Source organism: Takifugu rubripes, chromosome 11 (genome assembly GCF_901000725.2).
Source record: "Takifugu rubripes chromosome 11, fTakRub1.2, whole genome shotgun sequence".
In the NCBI taxonomy this organism is placed as follows: domain Eukaryota; kingdom Metazoa; phylum Chordata; class Actinopteri; order Tetraodontiformes; family Tetraodontidae; genus Takifugu; species Takifugu rubripes.
In genome coordinates, this window is record NC_042295.1 from 2,699,263 (window position 1) to 2,718,129 (window position 18,867).

Sequence of the window (18,867 nt, forward strand, 5' to 3'; positions counted from 1 at the left end):
AGGGTGTGAAGAGTGGGAATGGAATGATAATGGTGTATTTCTGTGACCCCCTCGTTGGACTTTTAACACAATCCTGCGTAAAGCTGTGATCCAACTGCACCCAGGATGAAGCGCTGGGGTTGATTTTCACCCCGTCTCAACAGGTCTATTCTGAGCGCCTGACAGGAGGGCCTGTTGCTTTAAATGCAAATGAGCTACTTCTCACCCCACCTCTCATGCTGACAGGAGAATAGATTCACACTTCCATGGCAACTCTGAGGTTGAACCTGAGAAATACATAAATGTTGGAGTAGGAAAAATAAAAATGGATGAAACCGGGGAGGCGGTGCGGGGATTAGCATAGTCCCGCCGTTGCAAGACAGTTCCAGGTTCAATGCATTTCAAATGAGGTTCATTTGGGTCGGTCTTTGCAGGAAACATGGCCGGAGCTTCCTGGGATGGCTGGGCCCTGAGAGTAGTCAAACTTTTTCACTATTATTTGAGCTTTCCATGAGCCTCTTATTGCTCCTGGCACGGCAACAGATCTACCAGAAACTATGACGTCGGTACTGACAGCAAAGGATGACCAAGTGGCCAAATTAAGAATAATCAGACGGGATATGAAGCCACCAGTCAAATAAATACCAGATGTGCTAAATGTGGTGAATAAGATGTAACCTCAAAGGTTCAATGTGACTGATATTAAAACAATTCCAAAGTAAATGGTTAATTATTAAATGTCAAAAGAAGAAAAGAGAAAGAGGGGCATTGCTCATCTGCAAATCATGTTGTAATAAAGCACAATGATTCCACTGAGGCAGCTCAATGATGGTGAAAGGTTGAGGAGCCGCCGCCTCTTTTCAGGTGTGTTGGCTGAGGAAACAGTGGGGGAGCTACAGGAACGCCCTGCGAGCTCTGACCCACATCTGTACCACAGAACTGTCACAGGCTGAGAAATGGATCACTGACCTTGGCGGAAACGTGCAGCCGCACTTTGTCTTGGGACCAGTCCCAGAAAGAAGGGCAGATTTTGAGCACGGTCAAGGAGAGGGGAGAGAGAGGAGGTCGGGAGTACCTGACGATCGGTGATTTAGAGGCAACTCTAGTGGGAAAAACACTAGTTTATACTCTTCAGTTCTTCTAGGTGCATAAGTAAACATTTTTTCTTTCTTTCTTTCTTTCTTTCTTTCTTTCTTTCTTTCTTTCTTTCTTTCTTTCTTTTCTTTCTTTCTTTCTTTCTTTCTTTCTTTCTTTCTTTCTGTAAAGTTTGCCTGAGGGATGGAGAGACAGGTTTAGAATATCAATTAGTACCACCAAATTCTCTGGAGTTGCGCCTGTGGAGAGGCCGGCGTTGCCATTCAGAGACAGAGGGTGTGACAGAAAACTGGTGGATGTTTTGCCTGTATGAGCGTTTTTTTTCCTGCATTTCTTCTCACTTTCCGAATTAAAACAGTGTGTCTTCCTGCTGCCGATGAAATCAACAAGAACAACAGAGAAATAAGTCTTACCTACAATCATAACATGTCAGATTCTATTTTTTATGGTAATTGAAGCATCTGCCAACTGTGACATGTGTAAACAGACCTATAGAGATTCAAGGAGCTCTTATTTAACCTAATTAAAGGTGAAAAGTGAAGACAGGGAGGATTTGCAATGTTCTTTGGAGAGAAAGAGAGATGTTTGTACTAGAAACAGCTGATCAGGGGATGATCAGCACATGACACAGCCCAATTGGACAAGGCCATTATTAACTCAGACACACACAGATCCAGACCCCAGCGGACCACCAGAGGGAACCCCCCCAATGTTTATGGGTGTACGGGTGGTGAGAAAAAAATGCAGCTAATGTTGCTAATAATTACCAAAGCATGAACACTCATAAAATTAATTGGATTTCCTTTGGTCACATCTTGACAGATAAGTGATAACTGCTACGTATTTAAGACTGGATCCTTTAACCCATTCGACACTATTCCAAAACCATGAAATCCGTTATTTCTGCTGCAGCGGTGACGGCAGTTTGCTCTTCCATTGACAGCAGATGTGCCGAGGATTCTGTATTTCCCGAATATTCTTTATTGGCACAAGACTAATTTGTCCCTTGCGGTATTTTTACGGTCCATTTCACCCACACAAGAGGCAGCTGAAGGTTGACCAGCTGTTGATCGTGCACGTGGCTGCGCCTCTGCAGAGAACAGGGCTGACTGTATCTGCACCAGATTTATTTCAGATTCTTAGACTTTGAATCTGAGCAGATAAAAAGACACAGTTTCTTTTAGTCTGCACAGAGTTTGGGGCCGCTTCATAAATTTATGGTTTGGGTGCAGAATTTGGGAGGATATTAAAATATTCCGGTATTCCTTGTTGCAGAGAAAGAGCTTTTCTTCCCAACCATTGCCTAAATTTAATGGATTTGATAGCTGTACTTATACTACAAAAGCACACAAATCTATTTGATCTTTTTATTCATTTAGTACATTTTTTTGTTTGTATAATTTACAATATTGATGAATGAATTATCATCATTTTTTAACAGGAAGTGGACATGGACAGTTATGAATTTGGTCTGTCCACAGAACATTTCCCCAGAACTATTGCAGATTGTCCAGGTACTCTTAAAGGTGACTCAAGTCCTCCCTCGGCTGTGGCTCATTAGCCCTACTGGAACCCCCGGCTGTTCCAGGTGTGTTAAAAGGCTTTGAATGTCTCACGTGGGGGGTTTCTACACAGTTCGTGCCAACATTTGGAGATTTCCCATAAACTCTCTCCTTTCCCCCACATGCCATGAAGGTTCTTGCCAGGGATACTAAGGTCCTTGGGGATTGCCTTGTACCCTTTAGAGGTCTCGTGGTTGCTAATGACAGCGCTATCCTTAGACAGCTCCTTCGTCTTTGCCATTTTGAAGCAAAAAGAAGTTAAAATGTGACTTTCTGTCGTCATTCATTTGCTAATCCTCAACTTCAGACCAGTCGCAGGCGAGTCAAAATGGGGTTTTTTTGGTTTAGATTCAAGCTGTAGCGCAAATAATGCGAACCCAGATCTAGACCGGGGATCCCAGCGAAGCTCAGGAAGAAGTGCTGCCGATCTACAATCAGAGCCTCCAGGAGACCAACGAGGACTGATTTAGACCCAGGAGGAGACCTGGGAGATGAGTGCGGAGACGTGGTTGCGCTTGGACCCCTGGACCCCAACGGATCCACAGCTTTAGAACGGTTGAGGCAGTGATGTTTCTCAGGAGGGAGATGGCAGTTTTTCTTATAAAATGACCACAACTAAAAATATGAAGCCATGACTGTGACTGAAGTTCGGTGGTGATCATCAGCTTCATCAGCTGCCAGAGCAGCTTCTCGTGATGTCACCAGTGTTGCTAAGCTACAATTTAAACAACCCATCAGTCTAATCTGACAACTTTCACCTTGCAAACGGGAACTACAAGTTGGGCTTTAACTACCGAACATGTTGGTTGGTTATTTCAGAGGATGTGAGAAAGACGGGTTTACTCTCTGAATATAGAGTTGCTGTCATTTCCATAAATGAGATTCCACACTCGCTCTTGTGAAAACTCACACTCAAGGATTTCCTGTGACGGGGGATTCATTGGCACCGCCAGGAGACGAATATAATTAGTTTATATATAATATGCTTATTATTTTTTCTTTTCTAGAGAAAATGCCCATGCAGTCCGTCCACACAGACGCAAACAGTGGAAACGGTCCAAAAAGTTTGGCACGACTCAGAACCCAGGAGACGTCCTGCTCTGATAATGCTGTGTGGTTAAAAGCAATGCATTCTGGGATTGGGGAAGAAATGCTATTAACGCTTGTCGCTGTGGCTACTGACGGTGTAACCTGTGAATTACACAGCATTTCTTGCCACATCTAGAGCTCCTGCTCCGAAGTATCCAGCACAGGCGTGCATGTGAGTATGTGAGTGGCGGCTACCATTATTTCAGCGGGGTTTTAAGGTCCGCGTGAACGCTCGTCTCCCCGCCGCATTGCAACATATTCGAAAGCGGAATTTGCAGCTGTTAATGGACGTGGGAAGGCCGAATGCATCTAAACGGAGCAAAAGCATAAATTTAAAGTCATTATGTTCACACTCATCACAATATAGATATAAAAGAGTGAAGGACATAAAGGGGGGGGAGATAGAGTGAGAGAGGCTGTGAGAGCGTGCGTGCGTGTGTGGAGGGGGGATAATTTATGTAAGAACTGAGTATAATGACTAGATTGACGTCATTCATCACACTCACTTACAGAGCACGAGGACAGTTTTGCTGCACTTTAAAAAGAAAAGTGTAAATTTAAGGTGATGATCTGTTGGATCCGTAAACAGGGCGGGTGTAATGTCGCTGCGTCGCCACACCGCTGTAAATAACCTCATAAACCGAGATATATTGATCATAGTTCAATATGTGCATCGCCTCTTAGTAGGTCTCGTTCCTGCTGTCAAACGGTTCTGTGGCTTCTAAACCGGGGCTTCACAAAAGGCACCGTTTGTTTGATCCTGCTAGCGATAACACAGGTACAATGTGCACAATGTGCTGTAAAATGGAAACCTTTTCTGCAACTATAATTAAGTCTAAGCTGATTAACGAGCTCCGCGTGCTAGTGAGAACTAATTATTTTGGTCTAATAGGTTCTTCAGCTTGTACCGAACACCCATGAAGAACAGGTTAGCTCCTGCTAGCATTGGGAGGGCATCGCTTCACAGTTTTGACAAAAGCTGTGGTCCTAGAATGAGCCAAGATGAGGATGAGGATGATGATGAAGCTATAAAGATATCTCAAGAGGGCATGACGCTAGAATTTTGGGAAACCTCAGGATATGCTAAGAAGCAGGGAATGTTAGCTAATCAATAGCTAAAAATTACTCCAGTGTTAAGAAATAATCTCTCTGAGGTGTTTGTATGTACTGTGAGAAGCAGCCCGGAAGTGTTTTCACCTTCTCTTAAGCATCCCATTAACAAAAATGTTCCCATCCCTGATCTACTCAAAGAGTAGCTGAAGAAGCTGAATCAGCTGTTGTACAGGCTTGAAATTCTCTATGGAAACACATACGAGCTGATCGCTCATCACTCCGATTGCTTGTCTAGAAAGTCAAAGCCTTTCTGAAGCGGGTCAGAAAGAAGTCAGCTAAAACAGTAGATGTTCCAGAGAGATTTAGGTGTTGCATTTGTGGTGCAGTCAGGAAAACTACCAAGAGACATTTAGCCACCGAGAGGACTGCAAGCCAAGCAGAAGAACTGCCCGGAGCAAGTGTGCGTTTACACGTGGGTATAATGTGCGTGTCAGATACGCAGGAAGACTTTTTTCTAATCTAATAGGAGTTTCACGAGCAACCATAGCGCTACAAAAAAACTCAGATTGGCGCTGATGGGACGGCTGCATCGGCGTGTTCAGCTGAAGACAAAGCGTGAGGCGGTGATCCGTCCGTCCATCCAAACCAAGTCTGACTTTATCGTATCCTATATTGTGTCGGTTTAAGGTGCTGTACAGCAAACAATTAAGACTCTGACGCCACGGTGCCAGGCGCTTTTATTGCTGTTTAAATAACAAGAGATAGACGTGGAGAAGTGCCCTACATTGATATTGGGGGCCTTTATTTTTCCATTCCGCTCCGCCTGACTTCACCGGCCCGGGCTCATTGCTATTGTGGACTAATAATGGGAAATGAAACAGCGGCAGCAAAGAACATTCCACAACAAACCCATTATGTCAGTCTCACACATTCTGCTTCACTGTGCATGTCAGTGAACGACTTTATGTCTCAATCGGGACAATGCGAGCGAACGGAGTTGATCTCTTCCAGCACCTCACTGCTTGTGATTGGTTTAATTTCATCATCGTGTGTTTATAAAGGGCTGAATGAAACCCAAGTCTGGGAGGAAGGAGAAACGCACCGTTTTCCCAATAAGCTGCTATTGTCGCCGTGGACAACACTGATCAAGGCATTCACATGGTGAATTTGTGAGTGTACTTGTCAGGAAATGAAGAAGAATGATTGTGAAAATGAAAGTAATGTAGCCCAGAGTTGAGTTCCAACTATCCACCAAACCCTTTGAAGCCTGAAGGTTCTGACCCAAAAGGTCAAAGGTCATTGGCAGCAGTAGTCCAGTCTGGGCTGGGAGTTTCTTTTGCTGACCCTTGAGCAAGGGATCAAAATGCCCAACTGTTCATTGCGACCTCTCACTCTCAACTATGTTCACGTGTTTTTTGTTAACGCACACACGTTAAAATAAAGAGCGTTAAAACAAGAGGTTGATAAACTTCATCGTTACAGTTTCTCAAATGGTGGTTAAAAACTATGGTGACTCCAATTTGTTGTTTAGGCTGGGAAAATCCCCCACGGTTGCCCCCCCCACCCCCCTTGTGACGGCTATAATATGTCACAATATTTCAAAGCAAATGGCCCAATTCTCTGCATGAGGCTACAATAGCATCACAACACCGTAATGAATCAAATTAAGTGGAATGTCAGCGAGGCTAGCCGAGCTCCCCCGCTGAGGAGAGGAATTTCACACTTCCAATTTGTCTCTCCCTGTCCACCTTGACATATATACAGTCTACTAAATACTTACATACATACGCACAATATATTGCGCATACATACAGGAAATGAAAGGTTGCTATCGGGAAACATAAAAGGAAATAAATTCAGTTGTAAAGTAATTCGGTTTACCAAGTAGCCAATTTTACGGAAAATGTCCTTGGCTGTCTGTATACATCCACAGGATGGGGACATTGACAAGCTTGTGTCTTATACTCATGCATGACAACATACAACGGCATAGATGTCGAACGTATTTGCCCATATGCTGTATCAGAAGCAGCTTCCCCTGATGCCTCTGAGTTCATTAAGACACTACCCAGTTTCCAACCACTCTATGGGATTTGGCTGCCAGTGTTCTTCCCCCACCCCAGTAATCTACAGTTATTTATAAAACTGTTTGAAAAGCATAAAGAAAAAGAATAATCAAGGGGCAGCAGCGTGTTTGTATGTTCATGTATGATCACGTTGCCAGGGCAGAACAAGCGGCCTTATCGGGAGTCGTGCTTCTGGTGGAAAACAGAGGCTAAATGAATTGTTTTTGTGGTCACTCTCCTAAGCAGAGGTTAAATCCTACATGGCAGACTGCTACGATTTACAGAGAAAAGAGAAAGAAGCAGCATGAGATTATCTGTGACCTTTCAGTCTGGTTCTAATCCATACTTTGCAATATTGTCCTCCAGAGTCAGGAGGGCATAAATCTCTTGTATGACACTGAATATAGGAGCACTTAACAGGCAAATGAGCAGTAGAGAACAGAGGATATTACACACAGTAATATAGCTCACTTTGAGCAGATTTTGTTTCGAGTACATTAGAAACAGATGAGCGCGTCCAACTTTCATTAATCACGGGGGATTTTGCCTGGGTGCCACGCAGAGAAATCCATATTCACATTTTTTTTCACAAGGCAATAAAATGTGGAGAAATAAACAACAAACAACTGTAAAACAGCTGTATTTTAGTGTAAATTCAATTGTAGACCTGCGAATGGGCGAGACCTATAGGCCCAGCTAGCATGTTTGAGATGTCGCCAGTCACAAATCACGTAGCCCATAATGTCTCAGAGGCACAGGGAGAAAATGAATATAGGAAACGCCAAAAGACCGGCTCTATATATAGCAGGTAATCTGTCATCACATTTTTGTCACCTCCCTCCCACTCTTTACTGGAGAGAAGGATTGATGTTCAGAAGATCAGATGAAGAGTCTGAGAGAAAGAGGACCCAAAGATGTGTGTGTGTGTGTGTGTGTGTGTGCAAGTGTGTGTGTGTGCGGCTCTGTGGGATGCAGCGGCCACATTGAAGGAAATAGAAACACAAAAGAGGGTTTATTAGTGCATAAGAGGAGCGTAGCGCAGGGTGGACACGTTAAGGCAGCCGCCCCGAAGTCCGGAGCCGCACATCGTTAAATGGTAATAAATAGAAGTCCATGAAGGGCTGAGTGTGTTTGAAGAACACTTTGAAGATCAAGACGCTGGGCAAGCTGTCCCTGATCGACCCATGAATGGGGCACGGGTGTGTGTAGGAGGGAACACACAGCAAACAAGCAGATTAGCCACAGCGGATACGTCCTCTTCCAAAGGGACGGCACACAGAACCCTTATATCGTCTGTCAAAAGCTTCTCCTGCACTTCTACATTCAGCAGTTAGTCGATAATTCCACACGTGTCTCATAAGAATGCATCAGCGTATGTGTCTGTAGCAAAATTACCATGATAGGACCATTCTCCTGTCATCTATTACAGCACGGGCACCCAGCGGTTAAAAATAAACCTCCCAGAAATAGAATATTCAAAAATATTCCTCAAGTGCATCCGCATGCCTCTCGAATTATTCACAATAATTACGTTAGCGGATTCGCATTTTCGATCCACAACACACAGGACGAAGACAGTAAAGCGACCAGGACATTGTCCAACGCACCCCGAGACAAGGCCACACATCTAAATGCCAGACAAACATCTCATAGGTGGGTGTCTCATAGTGCAGTGGGTGGGACACAACCGCTAGGGGTGGACAATTGGACTAATTTGCATGTGAAACAGCCTTTGCAGCCTCACACCTCCGGCCTGACATAGATGAGTGTTTTACCTGCCGGGATGTGTCCCAAGCCTCTGATGGGTACTAATGAAAGGCCTTACAGGTGACGTGCACTAATAGCTATGGGAAACTGGGAATCATTAAAATAACTCACCCACTCGCACAGTAGATGGGGACGGTTAGCTAACTCCATCTAAAAGTTGTCCCTCTGTATAATTCACTCTGGTATGAATTAAATATATCCGGTGGCCTTTAAAAAAACACGATAGCTGCCACTTGGAGCTCTGGATTGTTGCACAGCAGATGTCTTCGAAGCTGACAAGTGGACATGTAACAGGAAAAAACTGACATTACCGCTGCGTTTATCACGTGGGCTGCGAGCTTCCCGGCAACACCTGCGCAGCCTTTAGCTTCAGCTAGAGAATCCCAGGACAGGGGGGGGATCCTGCCAGACGTCTGTGACAGAGAGGACATCAGCCACCGGGTGTTGCACCTCCCCACTTTGTCCCTCGTGACCGTCCGTCTGAGCAGATCAGCCTCAGCGAGACTCTAGCAGTAATGCCGCAAATTCGTCCCTCCTGGTGGTACGACGCCCAGGCACCCAGGTTACCATCTACGGCTTACCAAACCACCGGGATGTGCTATGTTCCATCGCATCTTTGAAGCCAGACTTGCAGTCCCCAAAGAGGCTGCAGCCGTCCTAATTTATCCTTCTGGAAGCAAAGAGCTGAACTCTTGTTGATCAATTTCTCCCAGACTCACGGTATCTTGGAGAGATTTCATCAGCTGTCTAATTCTTATTCCTTTTTTTTTTTTAAATGCCAATGAGCACAAACACGCTCGGTTGCCTCGTGTTATTTCCTGGTCACGCGTTGTTCTGATTGGAGTCTGTAATTGGATGGTATTGATCACTAGGGAAGAGAATTAGGGCCACCTGTGATGAAAAAATGAGGGGAGGGAGATTTTTTCTTCATGCAGTTCAAGAAAAATGTCCAAATTTTGAGAATAAAGTCAATAGGTGCAAAAAAGTAGCGTTTTGGGGGGATTTTCATAATAGAACACAAGTTTAGGACCATATAGGAAGCGGCAAAGCCATCTTCAGCATTGGGTCTCTTATATGGATCATTGTGTTTGCGAGCTAAAAGAGAAAGTATCTGTTACTACAGCCGAGCCCAAAGTATTAGGACTCCATAGAATGTTGACATTTTGACATTTTTATATATGACAGGCAGGAAATTCAGTCTCACTTTCATCCAAGCTTCTTTTCCCTGAGGAATCCCAAGAGTACTCAGAACGTCGGCCGTGAATATATGATAAGAAGCCTGCTGAACAAGTGAACCACTCATAATTAAAAGGCTTGAAAAGACGGCTCTGGTAATCGTCTTAGACGCGTAGTCTTCAACCGACAGTTGATACAGATCATAATTCTAAATTATTACAAGAGTTCACATAATGGGGGATGATCAAGTCCAACGGAAGAAGGTTAAATGAGGTAGACAACCCCCCCCCCTGGACGGGGTGTCAGTGATACGTTTTACGGTGCTGTGACAAATCTAAAAATGTTGCAGACGTTATTATGTACCAACATGTACCATCCGTATATTCCACATGTGCTTTTTAAAGCTCCATATACGCGTTGAGGACCTCCATCCAGAGCTGTTTTTAAAAATAAGCAGATGCTGTGTGGATGAGTGAGGCAGGTCGCAAGGGCCAGTGTCAGGTGGCCACTTATGAAAGTGTTGTGTCGGGGTAATAGGAGATCTGAGGAAATTCCAAATTTACACACGCACACACGCACACACACACACACACACTTGTATCTTTGTGAGGACTCATTAACCATCACAAGTAAACTCAAAGGCTTCCCTAAACTCACCCCCCCCCCACACACACACACACACTTGTACTTCTATCTTTGTGAGAACTCTGACATAATGAATTTAAGAGCCTTCACTCTCACACTAACATCACAAGTAAACTCAAAGGCTTCCCTAAACTCAACCCCCCCCCCCCCCACACACACACACACACACACTCACACACAGTCTAAATTACTAACCCATTTGCCTAAAAGCTGTAATTAGTAAGAGAAACTAAATTAATTACAAGTCAGGAAAGCAAACAAGCTATTTTTATAAACAGAAGGGGATACAAAATGAACTTAAAATGACACAACAGGAAATACCCAATGTGTGGATGCCACCATGTACGTTTTGAGTTGTTTTAAAAGAAGAGCCCAATGCCTGGACCTGGATTTCAAATTAAAGAAATGAAGGAAGGACTTCTGGAAGAGGGACAGCTGTCCAAGCATGTCTCTCTGTTGGGGCTCAACAGTCCAGCTTCTTCAGGAGACCTTAGACCGAAGCGAATTCTTGATATGTGTACGAATAGTTAGCATTCACATTCGTCAATCGGGTCAATAATAAGAGTTAAAAGCATTTTTAAGAATAATACTAAGAATAATACTAGAATGCGTGATTACTAACTCCCTCCTCTCTGATCCTTCTACTGCTTCCACGTGTGTGTGTGTGTGTGTGTGTGTGTGTGTGTTCTGATGTGCTTTTCAAAAATTCAAGAACTAATACAATCATACTGACTCGATTTTCACACAACAGAACAATGGTTGTTTGTTTCTTTTCCCACGTATGAAGAGACCCACGTTGCTCGGAGACCATTCTTATCCATCAAATAAGGCAACAGCCCTAAAACAGGTGACGCTGACGGCCATTAAAAAAGAATGTAGTTCTACTACAGAGCCATTTCAGCTCACCGTTCTTGGATTGTGTCATAGCACTTATTGTATCCTAAAGGGAGAAAAGGGACAAAGGCTGGAAGACAAGTGAGCCTGTGATGCCTGTTGATAATGGATTGGGGTCAGATACTGAGGATATGATCTGCTTACTGGTGCAGTTTATGTGTGTGAGCCTAAGCTAGCATGTACATCTGGAGTTCATGAATTTGTGATGTCATTAGCTGTTGAGCCAAAATGTGGTGATCTCCTAGTCCTCTCTTTTTTTTTTTAAAGGTATCCGGCTTCATAGAGATGGGAGTTGGTGGATTTGATCAGGTTTCACTCTAGCAGATGCACGCACTCACTAATCTATGTAGTTAATATTAATTGAGGTATGTTCCTCTGCAGGGACCCGCTGTATATGTCTGACAACCATGTTAATGATTTACTCGTGTCCAACACGGAGAATTCCTCTCAAAGGAGGCCAGGATGGTCGTGTTCACATCACCTCAGGTGCACGCCTCCAACAAAGAGCTCGACTTCGCTTAGAAGCATCAATGGAAAGGAGGAGGACTGCGGTGGGTTTGAAGCCGAGAACATCTGAAGCGGTGTGGCGGGAAAGAGGCTTTTCCCTCGGCAACTTTGCGCTCCTTGCTGAGCACCATGACAGCGTTCTCTGTTTCTATACAAAGGATAATTAATTCCTACATTTGTGAGTCCTGTCACAAGTGTTTAAGCTAGTGTTTTCATTCTATTGCTATGCTACACATAGCGAAACAGTCAAGCATATAACAGCCAGGTTAATGGTGTCGGCAATGAAAATAACGTGCAAGGGAAACATTTTCGGGGGTTAGACTGGGAATAGAGGCAGCTAATCAGCCAAACATAAAAACAGGAGTAAAAGTAGCAACGGCAAAAGACTGCGGTGCTGTTAGATCTAATGATCCCCAAGTGACAGCAACCTCAGCAACATGAGAAGCTCTAAAAATACCAAGGGTGTGAGGAAGAGCTACGAAAGATGCGGGAAGGGAAGGCAGCAGCACCAGTGGTGATCGGTGCACTTGGGAGAGAGGCTCCAGCAGATTCCAGGAAGAACATCTGAGCTCTCTGTCCAGCCAAGGAACAGCTGAGCTCCAGACTCCTCTATCTGTCTGTCTGTCTGTCTGTCTGTCTGTCTGTCTGTCTGTCTGTCTGTCTGTCTGTCTGTCTGTCTGTCTGTCTGTCTGTCTGTCTATCTATCTATCTATTGAAGTAAAATGAAGCATAGAAAGTACGAAGAAAAGTAAAGTAGGAAGGGAAAAAAACTGGAATAATGACAAAAATTGGTTGAAGCAGGGGGAGGAAATGCACCGAGCGGGACATTAACAAGGAAACGAGAGTAGAGAGAGATTCTGTGCACTAAACTGTGGTAACAGAGACAGCAGATGGTGGGGATTATTGTGGACTAAAATACTTTATCTACACAGGGAACGCCACAGAGACATAAACCATTACCGAATCCATCAGCCAGAAATAGACCAAACCGAACTTAAGGTTTACATCATCGTACTGATGCAACAGAGTGACAGCTCCCATCTTAAAAAATACATATACATCTTTTTAATATTATTTATGAGCCCATGCATTAAGATGGTTATGTCACAGGCAGACATGATTGATGTTCTGCTACAAGATAATGTAGGTTACAAAAATCTGATATTTGCATCTCTCTTCGCTTAAGGAAGATATATTGACATGTCCTGCATGTATTTGTGTGTATATTTTAGATATCCTTTGAAAAATACAAAAAACTTACATTTTCCTCTGAATAGTTCGAAGTATGAACCTGTCAAAAGAAAGAGCACATAATTAGTGTTGAATTAAAAGTTAATAAGAATGATTTAATTCGCGTTTTACAATTTGGTCTTTCGTTAGTTGGACTAAAATAGCGGCATCGGGTCCTTTAAAGTTTTACATTATACTCTTGTCTGTGTTTCCTGAGAACTCCAAAATATAATCATTTACTATTATATTTATAATTTATTATTAAGCATTACATTTGTTTGGTTCACCTGAGAAAAAAAACGTAATATTTGAGACGAAAGGAACAGGTCAGAACATTTACAGCTAGCTTATATTTCAGTGTGTTATAAGGGACATAAATAATCACCACGTACATAAATGCTACATCGACTAAAAGCTGTGTGTGTGTGTCCGCTTGCGGCAAGAAACCCAAGTCGATAAGGATGTGCTACGGCGGATAACATCTTGGCGATGTCCCATCTTATCTGGGACATGTGTTAACCTTTCGGCACTTCACAGTGACTTAAAGTCTGCCGGCATTTAATACCGCAGTGAGATTCTCTAGTCAGCTGAGGTTTTAGGCACACTTGCTATGGTTAAAGGCTTTCTGGCCGCTCAAATCCGCTAGGTTAGAGGTTAGCTCTCGGATGAACTAATGTACGAGGTCGAGAGGTTCTGGCGAGATATAGCAGGGTTCACCTCGATCTCTTGGGTTCTGGAACCAATGTGCTTGACAGAAGCTGCACTCTACCACTCTGGCGTTGCCCTAAAGGAGAACTCTCGTCCAGGTGTGGGCAATAAGTATGTCCACACCTGGACGAGAGGGTAACCTCTTCCCATCTTGGGCGGGTGGGGGGGTACATCCTGAATGTTGTTCAGACTATCTACCTTTGGGGTATTTGGTTAGGACACCTCCTGGGCACTAGAAGACCAAGGACATATGGGAGAGACTATGTCTCTCAGCTGGCAAGGGAATGTCTCGGGATCCCCCAGTAAAGCTGGACAAAGTGACCAGGGAGAGGGACATTTGGGCCTCTGGATGGATGGATGGATGGATGGATGGATGGATGGATGGATGGATGGATGGATGGATGGATGGATGGATGCATCTTGTTTAAGCAATAATGAAGTCCCAGTGGAAAATTGAGCTGTAACTTATAACCAGACTCCCTCAGATCACTAATTAGTGTCTAAGCAAGGTAACAATTACTAGGTAAAATGAGAGAGTGAAATAAGAGAGAAAGAGAGAGAGAGAGAATGGGTCAGCATCAGTGTTTGTATGCTATTGAACAATTATCGACAGTGACATGGAACAGCTAATTAAATCCTTCCCCAGTCCCGAGTATGAAATAATGATTGGGCTTGGATGCAAAGCCACAACAGACGCCATTGACGTGAGGCGTCAGACGGAGGCCGTTGATGCGGATTCATTGACGAGTTTGAAAAACAACATGATGAGCAGAAACGCTGAAGCGACGGCTCAGAAAAACTCTTTTCGCTGCGCAACATGTCTGTTCTTTAAAAGTCCGGAACTTTAAAATAGCATCGTGCTTGTGGGTATATAAATAAACTATAAAAACAGAAAACATGTCATAGAGAGAAAGTGAGATTAAAAAAAGAGAATCGCCAATTCATTCGAGAATACATCATGGAAACAGGCACTCAAAAGGGTTCTGCCTTGAAATCCTTGAGCCTTGAGCCTTGAGTCAAGGCTAAATTATGTAAATCAGCTCCTACATAACAGACGTGTTCCTTGTTCACACAAGCACCTTTAAACTTTTCAAATGCTTTTATGCTGCTTTTGAGTCAAATGTTTTAAAAGTTTAGGCCAGGGCGTCTTTTTGTCCCAAAGGTTAGAGTAGACGTACAAAAAATAAATAAATAAACTCATCTCCTATTCCAAAGATTAACAATTTTACAAGTAAGAGGCAGTAACTTCATTCTCTCTCTCTCTCTCACACACACACACACGCATGCGCACACACACACTGCAATAAGCAAAGCCCTCAAGTACTGACGTTTTTCACTTTTAAGAGTGGAAGTAAAGGAAGAAAACGGTCCTTGGCAGAGGCATAACTGCGGCTCTGATAGAGACAAACTTTCTTGCCTACTGGCCAGTTGAACCAGAAGGTGTTTACCAGCAAGTGAGCAGCGATGCTGGAGAATCCTGCCCAACGCTCCTTTGAGAAAATTCCGGGAACGATACTGGCTGCAACTATAAAAACACGGTTTTCTTACCCATGTGATTCTCTAGCTAGCAGAATTATAATTAAGCTGTTTGTTTTAGGCTTTAAATGGAAAACATGGAGTGGAAGACAACACACAATGTCCTCAAGAGAGCTGTGAAACATTAGAACAAACGTCACATCCAAAAAGGCTCCTTAAATATGTTCGTCTTGTTTTATAAAGAGAAATTTGTTTGTTTCATTTGCTAGTCTGTGAGTCTCCGGGGTCCTAACCTACATTCACTACAAAGAGTGTTAATCATTGATGATCAGACCTTTTAATATTGCTCATAGAATATTTATGCACGTGTGAATAAAGCAAATAAATAAAAATACTGCACGTCTTTTCAGGGAACACTTGTTGCCTGGAGATTATTAATGCCAATTTTCCACCTCATGCTAGTTTTGTCCGTAGGGAGGTTTTTGTTTTTGCAATATTACTTTTTTTTTTTGTGTCCCCTTGGTCCAACTGTCAAAGAAGCCACAGCAATAATAAAAATACCATAAACCAGATTACTCTTTGATTGGGGAGAATCAGAACAGACCAAAAAAAAAAAAAAGCCTTATAACAGTGACTTTCTGCTGAAGAGGCAATACAAAGCCCATACATGCAGCAGTGACAGCTGGTCAAAAGGCTGCCTCTGCCAAAAACAATCAATAACGAGGCTTTAATTCTCAGTTACTGTCTTAGATGAAGGTTAGGAGAAGCTGGTGGAGCCGATCGCAGTGTTTGCTGTGCTAACAATACAGGGGTGGATTATCTGGCTTTCAACGCGAGTGTTAAAATCCAGATAAATCTGTTGTGTAAATCCCAATAAATGTTACATAAATCCCAATCCAAATATGACCCATTGGGCCCAAATCTGATAATAGTCTCTGAGACTTTAGGAACATCAGATTAACCTGAAGTGTTGCACAATTGTGCCAAACTGTTTAAAAGAAAACCCTGAAAACCCTGATCCTATGTGACAACCAGGGAATTCTTTGTTTTTGATATATTTATATGATTTTTACATGTGATTTTAATTATAACTGCAACACCAACAAAAGTTAGCTTGTTTGTTCTGGCTGAGTGTGTTAAAATGGAGGAGCATTGTGAACATTATACAGTGGGACCTCAACCTACGAACGTCTCTACATGCGTAAGTTTCAGGTTACGAAACGTCTCAACGGGGAAATATTTCCTCTTGTTACGAAAAAAAATTTCAGGATACGAAAGGCAAAAATACGCTACCGCTGCTACGCAGCTCGCGGAGTTTAGCGAACGCAAACGTGCTTGTAGCTGCTCTGCCATTGGCTATTGCCTAGCATCTTCCTGTAATCACATTGGCTAGGAGGGACGTCAATCTGTACAAGTCTGTGTGTATCCCAGCGTCTTCCTCGTCGTCTTCGGGATTTATTGTGGGTGTTCGTATGTTTGTCCATTAGATGGCGGTGTTACCACAAGTGTTAACGTTCGTTGCTAGTAATGACGGCTAATGTAAGATTAGCCTGTAATAAAGTTAATTTTGTTCCTGGAGAATGCTTGCACTGAATTCCTACATTTATTGTGCGGTAATCCAATTGTAACATATATTTGTTTTGATGCATTTTTATGATTTATAAAAAAAATTATGTACGAATTTTTTTCTTGGAACGGATTAGGGCATTTACATGGAAAACGCGTCTCTACTTACGTAATTTTCAGAATACGAAACAACTTCCGGAACCAATTAATTTCGTAAGTAGAGGTCCCACTGTACAGAAATGTCGCGTTCTCATGTCAATGACAATACAAAGAACGTCTGCGTGTTTCATTCTTCACTCCTGAAAATCAATCCCCGCTACAAGATGGCGCTCTACTGTAAAAGAGCAGGTGTTGTTGCTGGAGGGAGCTGAGGCCGCTCTCCTCCCTCTCTGGTGTTCTAATCACCAACGGCGTCACTGGCAGGCTCTCCTTTTCCATATCTTCACCTCTCTTTCACCTCTTGGCGTGTCGCTTCTAGCGCTCCTTCATCCTGATGTTATTTACATTTCTGCACTGATCCTGTTGCATCTCACAGTCAACTTCTTGGAGTTCCTCAGAGCAGCTGCTCTGTGATTAGAGGAGTTGACTGAATTATCCACCCTGTGTTTATAAAGGTACTTTCAGACCAAGACAGGGTGACCAGTAATGGACTGGTAACCTGTCTAAGCTTCTTGCCTTTCTACTGGCCTCTTGCCCTGAATGCTGGAGTCGGCTCCACAGCCCGTGTGAGTCTAATGAGGACTAAGCTTGGGTTCAGAGACCACTCAGACACGGTGTCTCCTTCTCAAGACTTGTCATGCATGTCTGCTATTTTAAATCCTGCTGCAAATTCTTTTATATTTGCTCTTCACGAGCTGCTCCACAGTTTAACTCCACAGGTCAATGTTGGCCATTAAGACCTAACAGAATAGCTTCTTTTTCTGGCTTATTCAGAAATGTATCCTTCTGCATAAACACTCAGGCAACAATATTAATCACTCAATATAAATGAGTGAGCCTTAATGATTGACGTTGGAAGCAGAGTAAGGACACAAACGGAGAGCCGAGAGACGGACACGTTTTTTGTAATTAGCATTTCCAACATGAGGAACGCTGGGAAAAAGAAATGCAGCCCTAGAAGTAAAAGTAACTCTTTAACTTTAATCATAATAAGAAGAGACACAACTTCATCCACAGTGAGGTTCAGCTGAGAAGCCAAAGTGGGAATGAAATAATACAAGATAACAGTGAAACGAGGACAAGTGAAACAACTGAAAACAGGATATTGACATTAGCCATAACTGAAAGAATAGTAGAGTTTTAATATCTATGTGGCATCAAAATCACACAAATATAGTATCATTATACTATACTGCACATTTATAGCATCGGTAGAATAGCATCACTATTTTAGTGTATTCTGTCCAAACTACTTTTAGAAACCAGAATCAGAACATTTGTATTCAAATATTTGTGTATATGTGGTGCAATTAGTGAATTCTGGACACGTAGGAGAATACTCTTAAAAAAACACCAATCTAAATTATTAAGACAAAAGAGTAAAGACATTTTAAGTCTAATACATAAATATCAGAGAAACTTCAGAAACATGAGCGATGGCTTGATGGTTTATATATATTTAATATGTGTAAAGAAATCCCCCTGAAATCAAAGCTCCATGCTCACGCCTCTGAAGTAAATCCTGCATAATCACACCGTCCAGATCTTCGTTATCTCCGAGAAGAAGAATGTCTCGGGCTGTAATTAGGCCCGAGTGTAAAATGAAACCTCCTGGTCAATGATCCGGGACGATAAAGCAAGCTCGCTCAAAGATAATGCACCAACAGGTTGGGGCAATTAAGACATGACTGAAAGACTTGTAGCTTAACTACCCCCCCTACACACACACACACACACACATACCCACACACACACACACACACACATATTAACTGAGCAAGATTTGATTGTGATTAGCGTGTGAGGAACGATAGTGAGAGGCTGTTGAAGCCAGCTCAGCTGTATGTGAAAACCAGTTTTCACACACGCATAACTACAGAACACATCCCCCCCAA

At 43.0% G+C, this 18,867-nt stretch overlaps 1 protein-coding gene across 2 annotated transcripts in view; it reads right to left on the reverse strand.

Moving 5' to 3' along the window:
• Positions 1–18,867, reverse strand: part of igsf11 (immunoglobulin superfamily member 11) — a 45,674-nt gene that overhangs the window by 16,671 nt on the left and 10,136 nt on the right. The window contains exon 2 of one of the 2 annotated variants that reach the window (XM_029843415.1): positions 13,095–13,124. The exons of the other annotated variant lie outside the window; for it this stretch is intronic. Coding sequence (XP_029699275.1) covers positions 13,095–13,124 — 30 coding nt within the window. The remainder of the gene's footprint in view (positions 1–13,094; positions 13,125–18,867) is intronic. 2 annotated transcript variants of the gene reach the window in all.